Here is a 12,493-nt window from a genome sequence, read left to right as displayed (position 1 = left end):
TGGCCCCTCAACTTACTGCTCAGCAGATAATTAATTTCTAAGCATATCCATAGTTTCTCTGAAGTATTTGGAAAATGAAGTTTCTCAGGCACTAACATAAAAACTGGTCTCACTTTTCAAACTCTACACTCACTCACACTTCAAAACATCTAAGAATTGAACATGGAAAAACATGCCTATAGAGTTCTGCATTGCAACAGGCCAGAATAAGAAATGAACGCTCAAGTACATACGCTTCAGCTTGTTGACTGCAGTACCGTTCCGCAAGATGCATTTCATTTTTCACAAATCTTGGTATCGTGGAGCAGTTGTAGCTGTACCTACCAACCACCTTCAGCTGACCTGTAAGGAGTGATACAGTTTTGACCTCCTAATGGTAAAGCCAGTGAGGTTTTTGGGGTGGTTGCTCCCCCTGCCCCAAAATAGTCTACACTCAACACTGTTCAAAAGCTGCTCTGCATCTGAGAATCAGATCTGTTCCAATACGAAACTCAGCACTGCTATAAAATAAATAAAACTCAACTGCTGGAGCATTGTGTTACCCTTCTGTGTTATCCACGTATGCAAATGCATGCGCTTAGCACTTCAGTGTTAACAACTTGGCCATTGGTTTTACATGCTGGAAAAAACAGCATTTCAAAGGAAGAAGAAAAGCCGCCTACCCTGGAAAACCACTAGGTGAGTTTTTACGGCTGTTTTCCATTAGCCCTTTGTGAACCAGAGGACATTTTTCCATTAATTGTGTTTATTAACTCTGAGAGGAGTTGGATGAATCTAAGCACAAGTCAGAGATCTGTTGTGATTTCTTTGTCTAGCACGGAGATCTATGCCACACAGGCTATCAAGTGTTTATAATCACTTTATGTTCTATTTAGTTTGGGAATTAAAGCAACACCCATACTTTGCCCGCTTTATGTTAGACCTTTAGATACCCTGAAGTTACCGAGCAGTAAACTATAACTTCCGCACAAATATGCTAGATAATAAACCAGGGGTGCCTCCTCCTATAAAACAACCCGATTCCAATTTAAAATCTATTATCCAAAGGGGTTACCTGAAGTTGTGTGTGGGAGCTCTTCCTGCAAACACCTGACACAGCATCACTGATATTGGCAGGTTCCATGGGAACTGCATCACACCAGGAAATGGCCTTGACTCCTCAGTTGCTGGCACAACTCAAGGCCTCCGCAGAGGTGTAAAGCTTTCTTCTGGTTCTAAGGAAATGACTGGTGGCTTTACAACTCTCTGCTCTAGGGGAAGGCAGTGTCACTATCAGAGCTTTTTACCTTTCACACTGTGTTCCACTTGTTTGTTTCTCAAACTCCAAATGGAAATGCCAGAACAAAAGCCTTACCTTTTCCCTTTTTGTACCTGTTAAAGCATTTGCTTTTGAAGTCCACCTGTGGCAAATATGCTGCCTGCTTTTTGTGCACTGCTGCTGAGGCAGCAGCCAAATTCAAAGATAAACTGCATTAGTTGCTGTTGCTCTAACAGCTCTGTCACATGAGGGGGTGTTACTGTAAAGCCAGCCCTCAGTGAAGACTTTAGTGTTTCCCGGTCCCTGTTACTTTTGAGAGAAACAACAACAAAGAGCACTACCTTTGTAACTCACTGGCAGAACTAACTGCTGGGGTTTTTATTTAGTTGGAGGGCTTCCTGACCTCTCTTGCCCAGCCAGCACTTCAGATTCACTGATGACCAGCACAAAATCCGTAAGACATAACCAGACCATTGCTCAGAACCGATACATATAAAAAAGCAACAAAGACCAAAGATTGTCCACAGCCACATGTAAAGAGAAAGTTACTTCTGATCTGTTCATGTTCTTATGGTTTCTTCTATGAATGAAGTCCGTCCTTCCAGCAGAAAAAATGGATTATTCATTCCACAAATGTTAAACTAGAATTAAGAAAAAAACGTAGGAAGAAGGAATAGGAGTAATTGCTGCAGATAAAGCTGCTGATCAGATCAAGAGGTGAGCATGGATGCTGCCTTGGGCACTGGCACGGTGTTTTTCAACTGCCACAGGTCCATCACAAGTTAATGAAATACTTTCTCTCCAGTCTCTGGTGGCCAAACACAGATCTCGCTCCACACAAGACAGCTCCAGGCAGTGAGGCTCTGCACATATGGTGCACATTTTCCCTCCTAGTGCAGAACCTTTGAACAGATACCTTCCAACTCATTACAAAGGTGTAATTTAAAAAAAGCAAGTGGCAGGCTAGTTCAGCAAGCAATATGTAAAAAAGACAGTTAATTGGTCAGACTCATGTGCTGAGCCCTACATACTGTCTCCAAAGGCCCTTTACCCTGGGACACAGAAGGCATAGAGCAAAAGTTTCTTCTCAAGGTGGCAACGTCAATATAGAGTAAACTATTGGAGACACTGGGACTATATTCATCTCCCGTATCAGTCCTGGGCTGCTGCTGCGACCTTGAATTGTAGTAACAAGGCTCTTGTCTTGGCTAGTTTTAGAGACAACAGGTGCATTCCATCAGATAATGCCTGAATCACTGTGCAATGCCAGTGAGCAACCTCACCCTCTTCTCTGCAGGTTGCCAGTAAAGCTCATTACAGGAAGCTGGCTCTGTCCTTCAACAATGTGACAGGCGAGTCTCGAGGAAAGGAGCTGTTCTCACTTCCTGTAGGACTGGCTGCCTGCAGAAAAATGGCAAGAAAGGGTCTGTCAGCTGAAAGCAGTATTTATTACAAGACAGGAGCTGCCTGAGGGCAACACTTGTTCAACCTGTACAGTGACACAAACACCACAAAGAACACGCACAAAGGCACCTTAACCACTGATGTTTCAGCTTAAAAATGCAGAATGTACTGATGGCAGCCACTTGTCAGGGGACACTGAAAGAACTTGTGGAGGAGCAGGGAGTCACCAGGGCCCAGTTGCATTCCCGACAGTAATAATTTCTTTTCTTCTGGTAAAGATTTCTGTACTACCCTAGCTCCGCTGTGCCCTAGACAGGACTCTGTACACTGCAAACAGCTTGAGCATGCCCAAGCAGAGTTGCTTGGAGCAGATGCAGCGTAACAGAGTAGCTTAAACATTCAGCCATGTCCACATGAGTGCAAAAGCACAGCTGAAAGTCTAAACTTGGAGGTCTACCCCCTGTTCTAGCCATGCTGCCAGTGTTACTTACCCCTGTACCAGCTAGGAAGTGGAATCCACAGAAAATCCCAGAATAGCTGGTTTTATCTGGAGGAGCTTGGTTTTGCTTAAAGGTACAGCTTTAGAGCTCAGCTAACAGCAGTGGGCTACATCTCAGGCAGGAATCTGGTCCCAGGCCTGCAGCTGCACTAAGTACCTGTGCTTCCTCTGCATTCCTCAGGCATTCCACACACTCCATGCTCCAAGAGGAGCAGTTCAGCTAGTCCAGCTAGGCTCATGTAAAAGCAACTTATTTCCAGAAAATAGACCTCTAATAAATATTTAAAAGCAAGCTAAAAACGTGTCTCTAAAATAAGTGAGCACATAGAGTAAGTACAATCAGAAACTCATGTTTTTCTCATCATGCCTGTCAGCTACAAACCCGTGTATTTCTCCAGAAATACCAAGAAACCCACAAACTAAAGACAGTCTGCCACTGAGACAGAGCCTCTTACAAGCTGACATGCCTACATAGTCAGCCAAAGGGAGACAACAACTGCTGAAATCTACTGATTGCTGATATCTGTGCATCTGATATAATTTTTGACTTACAGATGATTCAGCTAGAAAATTAAACAAACAGTAGCACAGAGCTTTACTAGGGAAACATTAGGGGCTTACTGGCTTCAGATGCCTTCCCTGCACCTTTAAGTAACGGTTGGGAATTACCTTTGAGAGCCTTAACTTTGGACATAGGTGCTTAAAGCCCTTTTTAGTCCTTTAAAAATCTGGTCCTTATCACCTTCCTCTCACTTTTCCCAATTATAAACACCTGTGTGAAAGCCCCTGCAAGATGAACAATAACTAATAGGTGCCCTGTGACAGCAGACAACAATGCAGGATACATATAAGCAGAGTGAATGGAAAACTACTTGTTTGCAAAATAATTTCTTTGCTATTTTAGCGGAAAGATAAGAGTTTAATATTCAGTTGCTGACACCAACTCTGTCTCATGACACAGGTGGACAGATAGAAAACAAAAACTTGGGAGAAAAGGAAAATGGACACATAGCTAAGATGTGATGCCTGCTACAAATTCAGCTTTAGGATGCACAGACACAGCAAAGATAAGAGCTATATTGTAAGACAAATCCTATCCAATAAAAATTAGAAGAATCCAAGAGTCTGGTCTTTAAAATTACTTATACTGAATCAACAAGGAAACCCGAGTGATGTAGAACTCTGATTACGCTCTGCTTTAATGCAATTTCAAAATAAAATAATTATACACTGTGACACTGGAAAAGGAACTTACTCCAGAGCCCTACAAGAGCAACCTAAGTATGTTGCATTTTTCATAGGACATGCACCCGGAGTGTAAAGACACCCTGGAGAAACTAGAACGTGCAGAGGAGTTTTGTGTGCACACATACACACTATGCTTTTCCCTTCTTCAGCAGAGCTCCTTTTCAATGAGCCAGCGCTTTTGTAAGTGAACTGAGACAGGAACCAGGGACAGACTCCCAGGTGTTAACAGCACATTCAGTCAGGGCAGAACAGTGCTCCTGTCACAGGAAACAGAAAGCACTGATGTCAGAGGTAAAACACAGGACATATGCAGCAAAAGTAAAGCTGAAAGAGCTGGCAGTATTACCTAAGCACAGGACCGTTCAAACAAGTCCTCTTTAGGTCAAAACCTCCCTTAACCACCAAGGACATTCCCTTCCACTGCGTCATCTGTACTCCCTGAATGAAACCATGCCATCTCCCTGCACATGCAACTGTGTGGAATGACAGTGAGTGAGCAACACAGAAGACTTAGGAAGCTCTTTCCAGTTATGTTGCTGATTTACTAGGTTATTTCAATTCTCTGTGCTCCGTTTTCCCTACCTGTAATGAGGAACTAACAAAATACACACACTTCAGATTTCTTGGGAAGGTTTGCAGGGTACTACGAGTTACCATGTTTTCGTGAAATATTTAAAGATAACAGTTACAGCTGAAGAATAGAGCTGATGTTACACTGTGATCAAATAGTCATCACTAAACTTACACCACATTTGAAATTTAAATACACAGCACATGGCTCCTACCATTTTCATTGATGATGGGCCCAGAGGTGTATTAGGTGTATTTGAATTTAGCTAGTTCTATCCACGCTGCAGGGAAAAAGCATTACTGAAGAATGAATCTTTCTTCCCTGCCCCCCTGCCCCTCCCCCCACAAAAACACCCCCAAAAACCTAACTCCCCACAACTTACACACTATACACCTGTTTTACTGTTGGGTGAGCATCTGAGATCAACGTTTCCACTTAATGGGCTTGCGTTGGCTGCTTAAAGCAAGCGTCCTCCATACTTTCCCTCCAACCTTAAGTCACAGCCACCTCTCTTCCAAGCCCACCACAAACTAGTACTGCTTAAACTTCTTCAGGCAACGACACATCCATATGGCTCTTAAATACAAGTCTCCAGCAGAATGGTGACTGCCACAAGCAGCCCAACATGTGTGGCTGCCTGCTTACGAGGCTGCCCTGAGCCTATCTTCTGAACTGCCTGACATCTGGTCTACATTCAGTAGACACGCTGTAGACAGTGTAGACACACCCAGGGATCCAAATTCAAGAACATTAAACAGTTTACACAGTGGAGTGAACAAGTGTCTAAAGAAAAGGAAAAAGTCTAATGACATTAGACAAAGTCTGAGCCTAGAAGCTTCCCCCCCAGACTTCTGAGAATTTGGGCCACTTTTCTCCACCCAGAGACAGGAAAAAGCATGTCTCCTAACCATTCACATGACAGCCTGGAAATAGGAGCAGTGTTTGGCAGGATATAATTACGTGGTTGTACAACCTGCAGACGACAAGTACAATGTCATATACTCCTGGCACATTTGTAGCATACGACTTCATTCCTGGAGAGCTACTACAGTGCTCCCTCCTTTCCCACCCCAAGGACTGACAAACAGATGACTCTTCCCCACTTACTCTGTTGGCTCCTTGTGGATGATCCTGAGGAGCTGGGACGGCTGGTTTGTTGGGGTCCAGACTGTGAGAACTGTGGGGCAATGCCTGGGACCTTTCCCTTTCTAGGGCTGGCACTCTGCACTTCAGGAGTGCGAGGAATCTTAGGTTTGCTGGTGAAGGCTGAGGGAAACTCACTGTAGGAGGAGATGGAAAGGGTTAGCAATGCATGGAGAAGTATGTATGCATAGTACGTCTGCAACCAAGTGAAACCTGCAGTACGTGCTGTGACAGCATGACTGACTGCTCAAAATTCAGGGAAACTGCACATGGAAAGGAACATGACACCACAGGTACTGTTCTGGGGCATGTACTCACCACACAGCCTCTAAATCTGGCTCTATGGACCTGTCTATCCCACTCAAACCTGGTTTTTTGGACAACAGGATTGAACAGGTTTAGTTAGGTCCCCTCCAAACAAGTAATAGATCTTTAGCTTGTTTTCTGTTGTATTTATCACACAGACTTAATCTGAGGTGCAAAAAACATATATATATATGCGCTACAGCACAGGAATACATGGTTTTAGGGCACAGACACTATTATTTCTCCCAGGTATAGGTCACAGTCTTGGCAGACAGAGGCAGCCTCCCTGGCTCCTGGCTGTGACCACATTTGTAGCACTCCCTGAAGGCTTGGTCAAAAGAGCAAAGAGCTGTGATGGCATCTATGAAATAAATTCCCTAAGCACACAGGTTTCTTGTTCACACTAAGAACATAAACCAGCTGCTGCTATCTTGCAGTCTGCTTGTGTTGCAAGAATACTGTTCTTTAAAATTTAGTCCATGACTGCGTGAGGATACACTGTCCTTCCCTCCCCCGAGCACCAACATATTCTTTCCCAGGTACAAAAATGGAGGCTACCAGGAAACACCAAGTCTCTAAAATAGTTCTAATCTATAGTCATGTTTGCTTTAGTAAGTCAATTTTATCTTAAAAGGAGAAAAAGTTAAACTGAAGGAGCAGCTACATGAAAAAGCTCATCATATTAAAAAAGGACATAAAAGCAGAACGAAAGGCAGGAGAGCGAAAAAGTCACTATCCAAAGACAGGTGATTAAAATGGAAAGTCCCGGTGTTATTAGCTCCATGAAAAGAACCCTTTGTGACCATCAGAAAGGGTGATTAGGAGGATTTTCGAGACATGTAATCTCCCCTCCTCCCCTGGGAATGCTGCTGAGTCAGTGCTGATTAGCCCATCCATACCCGTGCTTCACCTTACAGGGAGATGTGAGCTAGTGTTTCTTTTGTATTTTAAATAGCATTAATTGTCTATATTTTGCATATGTATATGCTAACCATTAAGGACAGAGGCATTGCTAACTGGCCTGCTAAGAGCCATCTCTGCAGCCCTCTACCTATCTCTATTAGAAGTGTTACACTTGTCTCATTTCAAAGGAGGAGGTGGCAGATGGCAGCAGAAACACACCAGCAAAACAGATCCAAGAAAGTAAGATTGGCTATATAAAACCCCAAGGCACGGACCACTGACATGTTTAAATATCTCTCTCCATAGTACAGTCTCATTGTTACTGCTTTTTTGTCATTTCATTCATTTTGGTCTTGAACCAAAGCTGGGTGAGCCGGGTTTTCAATTCTCTAGTGCTCCCCACGGTAACCTCATGTGTACTACGGTATGTTAATGTGGATAAAAAAGGGAGATCCAACAGCCTCACAGCAGTTTATAAGCTATAAATGAGCTTTTTTCCCCCTTACTCAGCAATCGATAACAAAAACCTGGACCTGTATTCCCATATACTGAGAAGCGTTTTTACAGCCATCAACAATTTTTACAAGAGTTCCACCGCAGTAACCTGGGCAGCTAGGTAAGGCTGTAAGCACTTTGGAGACAAAGCAAAGTACTGCAACCAGAGTAACTATATTTTACCAAAAAAAAAAAAGATACACACAATGTTCACACAGGATGGCTCACACCTTTGCAAACTCTTCAGGGAAGGATTATATGACATAAACTGGTAGCAAACACTGAAAAAAACCCCTGCTGTTTTTCTTACAGGATGCAGAGCAGATCTTGGTCTCTTCGTGCCTGGGTGTCACAGAACCACCTCATCTTTTACTACATCAATAAACAGGCCAAGATCAACAGAAAACAATTAAGCCTCAGAATAACACAGAAAACTGCTATTTGGCATCCTTTAGAACTTGGTGAGATGAAGAAAGAAGCAGAAAAATCTGCTGTGGGAAAATGTTCTGTAGTATTTGGTAAAGGAGTCATTTATGACAAGGTGTGGTAATTTGAGAGCAAGTGCTGGAACAAAAAAACCCACCACAACCCACAAGCAAACAAGCAAACAAACCCATAACAAACTTACACAGAAGCCTACATTTGCACTGAAAAAGAAGAAAACTGTTTATTTGGAAACAATGGAAAGAATTGGTTATAAAAAAAGTGCACAACAGACTGACACTGGGATCAGAATAATCAACCAAGAGACACGACAGGAGTTAAACACACAAAGATGAGTTAGATCATTTTCTGCAAGAGAAATACACTCGGGACTTTTGGCCATTTTTAACAGCTTACCAGAAAAAAAAAAGACCATTAGAAACCTAAGACAACCCTGCAAAGTTTAAGATCTTTATTATGATGATTCTGGACATAGTCACAATAAAAGGGCTTTTTTCAGCCAGCCACAATTGTAAGCTTAAGTCTATTACAAATTTATCCTTCATTAGCTAAAAAGCACAACAGATCTATATCCTTACATGATCAAAATGCAGTAAGGAATAGCAAGCAGGAGCAGCAGTCTGACATACATCAGCTAGAACAATCACTTACTCCTGCAGAAATAAACAACTGCAATAGACATGTCACTACTAGGGTCTCATTCTTCTCTCAAACTGTTTAAGCTTTCTTATCCCTGTGTGGTTCAATTCCCAATTTATACTGCTAAGGAAGAGGGGAAATAGCAGTGACTGCTTCATCACCACAGCTCAGCCCTCCTTTTCTCATACGTACCTCTTCTATGAAGGTCTTGATATTTGCCTAGTAGGAAGGCTACATCTCTTGCAGTGGTCAAAACTATCACTGAAGCATCGATTTATTCACTCTGTTTGTTTTGCAAACTAATTAAAGTATGCTTCCAAGAATGAAAGAATGAAAAGGCAGGTCTAGCTATTGCAACACCAACATATTAACAAATATTAACAGGATACCCTGTGTTCATTTGGATTGTGAACAGCTATATTCCCACATCCGTAACTCGAGGCTGCATTTGAAAATAAAAATTACTGTATGTATGCTAAGGAAGCACGCAATGAAAAGACAGTATCTTCTTCTGCAGGATACTGCACCTGTGCCTTCAGTTAGAGATCCATCTACTACTGAGATTTAGACATACATTTATGAAGAAAAAGTAAAGATTACTTGGGACACGTCTTTTTAATAATAGCTTATGACTGCAGAGAAGCAAAGCCTCTCACCAAGGTGGGGGGCAAGATGCTTCCAATATGGCTTGCTTTTTGCAAGCCAGAGCCTGAAAAATAATCTGTCTCTGTCACAAAACAAGCAGTATTTGGCCACAAAATTCTCATAGTCTACTTGTATTTGTAGGATGGGTTTAGCTACTGTTAGGACAGGCAACAGAAATAAAAGCAGTAATGCTGGGATAGGGGTATGACTACTAAGCACTTCAGCTGCTAACCAGTGATAACTTGTTGACACTATAAAATTTCTGAGATGTCACCATGGAAACAGCACAACTGGGGAAAAAAACCTCCAACTCAAGGACTCAAAACCACACCAAACCTCCGAAACACACAGAGGCATCTGTAGGCCACCCTTAAGCAGACAGCCCAGTTTTCAGAAGCACTAGAGCTTTAACTGACAAATAACTAAGCACTTCTGAAAAATCAGATCCATAAGAAGTTGGTAAAACCCCTCCTTTAACACACCTCCACCCATTCTGTGTTTTACTTCTGGAATGTACTCGCTTTTAGAATTTCTCTACCCTCACTGTTTAAAACTTGGCCCAATCAAATTAGCTATAGGAAAAAGCTGTTAATGTCTGAAGGACACATGCGGGCCCTGAAAAACTTTGGTAAACCATGGTCCAATTGCTAATGAATTCCTAGTTCTCATCCAAGATATAACATCACAGTCCTACACATGACAAAGGCTTCACAGAAAGCTCAAGGTATGAACAGGAGAAGGAGCGCAAAATTCTTTCTTTTGACAGAAACTGTTTCAAGGAAGAGTTGAAAAACATTGCTGGGAGAACTCATCATATTGCCTCCCTTGTTATACCTGTCTAGCCAATAAGTCAGGGACTCTGGTCAGCAGTGCTAGCAACTCAGCATGTTTAAACACTCTGAATCCACTTAAATGCTTAATTTTTTTTTTCCTTCTGCAAGTTAATTCCTGCCCTGTTCCCACAGTCCTACCTATTTCTTTACTAGTAAACGATTTTTCATGGGCTAGAGTGATCTAAGGAAGCAATCAGGAAGTTTTATTTGCAGAAGACTGTTGTGTATACATGTGAAGTTCATTAATAATGTCTTGCTTGAGATTTCTCCCATTCTGGACCAGATGCTTAGAAAACTGAACAGCTGCCTCTGGCACAGCTAAGGGTATTTTGTTTGGCAAGTACCACCACAGCTGTCTCAGACCAGACTACATCATACATCAAATGACTTCACAGATTGTCTTTACAGCAGCATGGAATTAGCTGGTAAGTCCTCTCAGACTCCTCTTGCACTTTTAGATACTCTTCTGGATAAATCATACCTATGTGATTGCCCATTTACTTTGTCCTGGGTGAAGTCAGTAGATCGGGAAGACAAGATACTGTCACCAGCTGGGATGCTTCGGTCCCTTCTATGGCCTGATGAGAATACTTCAGATGACTTCATTTCAACTGCTATTTAAAAAAGAAGCACATTTCAGTGAGGAGTTGTCTCTACAGTTCTACTAGAAACACAGTGAAGTCACCAGTTCCTCCTGTATGAAGGAAACCTTGAGATAATAGCAGGCTACAGATCGTGGCAGAGTGCATTATGGTTTATCAGCTGAGCCAAGCCAACGGCAAGTATGCATACTTCCAGCCCTTTGCAGGCGGAAAGTAAAACATGGTTGGATTATTTTCAAAGCAGCTACACTCTGCATTTGCAATGGGCTAGGAGCATGCAGACCATCAGTCAACATATATGAACTATTGACCATTATCTCATTAAAAGCCACAGGAATACAAACACTTGCAGTTATCTGTACGTATCCATAATAACAGGCAACAACTGCTGTAAAAAAAAGTGTTCTACATTTCTGTCAGACTTCAGGCCTATTGCATTTGTTGAATATACCTCACTTTATGCCTTGCACTAATGGAGAAGGGATGGGCAGTCAGTTTGCTGAGACGCAAGGCTACCAAGATGTGCGAGTTCAGTAAGAGTTTAGCAAAAATTCCTAGCTCCATTCCTCCCGTGCTCAGGACAGGTTGCCATTCTGATTTGCTCTCACATGCTGATATGGATGCAGGTCAGGTCATTTTCAGACAAGCGTTTGGCTGCCCAGCCTATGTTCTGTCTGACATTCAGCGTAAGTGTAGTAAGATGATCAGGGTTCACCTTTAGTCCACAAGTTTTCTGCTCACAGGAGACAAACAGGAAAAGAGAGCCAGAAATATTGATTCTTCACCAAAGTGATAAAAAGGGAGAATGGACTCAGGCAAAAATCAGACTGACTCAAGAACAGCTGAATATATCCAGGCATGGAGAATATTAAGAACTGGTTTCATTTTTAGAAAACAAGACAGGATCAAGGTTTCTTGAGGCTAAACTTAAGTTTCCTTGAGACATGATCTTGATGATGCTAACTGTTCACATAAAGCTTTTATTCTAATAATTTTTTCACTTTTGGTCTCTTGCTATTCATTTCATGACTTGACTGCATGAAACTCTGAATCCCAAAGTATTCACGTGATGCTGAAAAACACATATTCTGAAGTGAGTAGGTTTCTGGTACTGCATAATGACCATCAGACCAAGATCAGAAGTCAATAAACTGTGTATTTCCTTCACAGCAAAGATGTTTGGCAGGGCATGATAAGAGTCTCTGGAAGCAGTACAATTATTTTTACACCTTTCTGTTACATACTGTTCCCTGCCTTATCTTAGAAGGCACTCAAAGAGAAAGGGCTTATTTTCCACTGTCTTAAATTAAAGATTGTCCAATTTAAAAATTACAAAACCCACTACCTTTTGGAAAACTGAGGATGTCCAAAGACCCAGACCAATTATCATTACACAGAATGGAAGTTCTGTTACTGACATGAACAACCCGGGGATCCAGCAGTGCAGTCTTTCTTTTCTTCTCTCCTACTCCTCCTTTCTAAATCCCAAAAGGTAAGAAAGAC

General features: G+C 42.1%; 1 protein-coding gene across 6 annotated transcripts in view; it reads right to left on the bottom strand.

Annotated features, from left to right (window-relative positions):
• Nucleotides 1-1,612: 1,612 nt before the first annotated feature.
• Nucleotides 1,613-12,493, bottom strand: part of ARMC9 (armadillo repeat containing 9) — a 67,618-nt gene continuing 56,737 nt past the window's right edge. For 5 of the 6 annotated variants that reach the window (XM_027787246.2, XM_055817260.1, XM_013299475.3 and 2 more), the window contains 3 exons: nt 10,870-11,002; nt 6,088-6,260; nt 1,613-2,659 (listed from right to left, as the gene is read on the bottom strand). In XM_027787246.2, coding sequence (XP_027643047.1) covers nt 2,637-2,659; nt 6,088-6,260; nt 10,870-11,002 — 329 coding nt within the window. In that variant the 3' untranslated portion in view covers nt 1,613-2,636. The remainder of the gene's footprint in view (nt 2,660-6,087; nt 6,261-10,869; nt 11,003-12,493) is intronic. The other variant, XM_055817259.1, reaches the window with a different exon arrangement.

This window comes from Falco peregrinus, chromosome 12 (genome assembly GCF_023634155.1).
Source record: "Falco peregrinus isolate bFalPer1 chromosome 12, bFalPer1.pri, whole genome shotgun sequence".
NCBI classification, from domain to species: domain Eukaryota; kingdom Metazoa; phylum Chordata; class Aves; order Falconiformes; family Falconidae; genus Falco; species Falco peregrinus.
The sequence above is the reverse complement of the archived record's forward strand: the minus strand, read 5'-3'. Positions and strand labels throughout refer to the sequence as shown.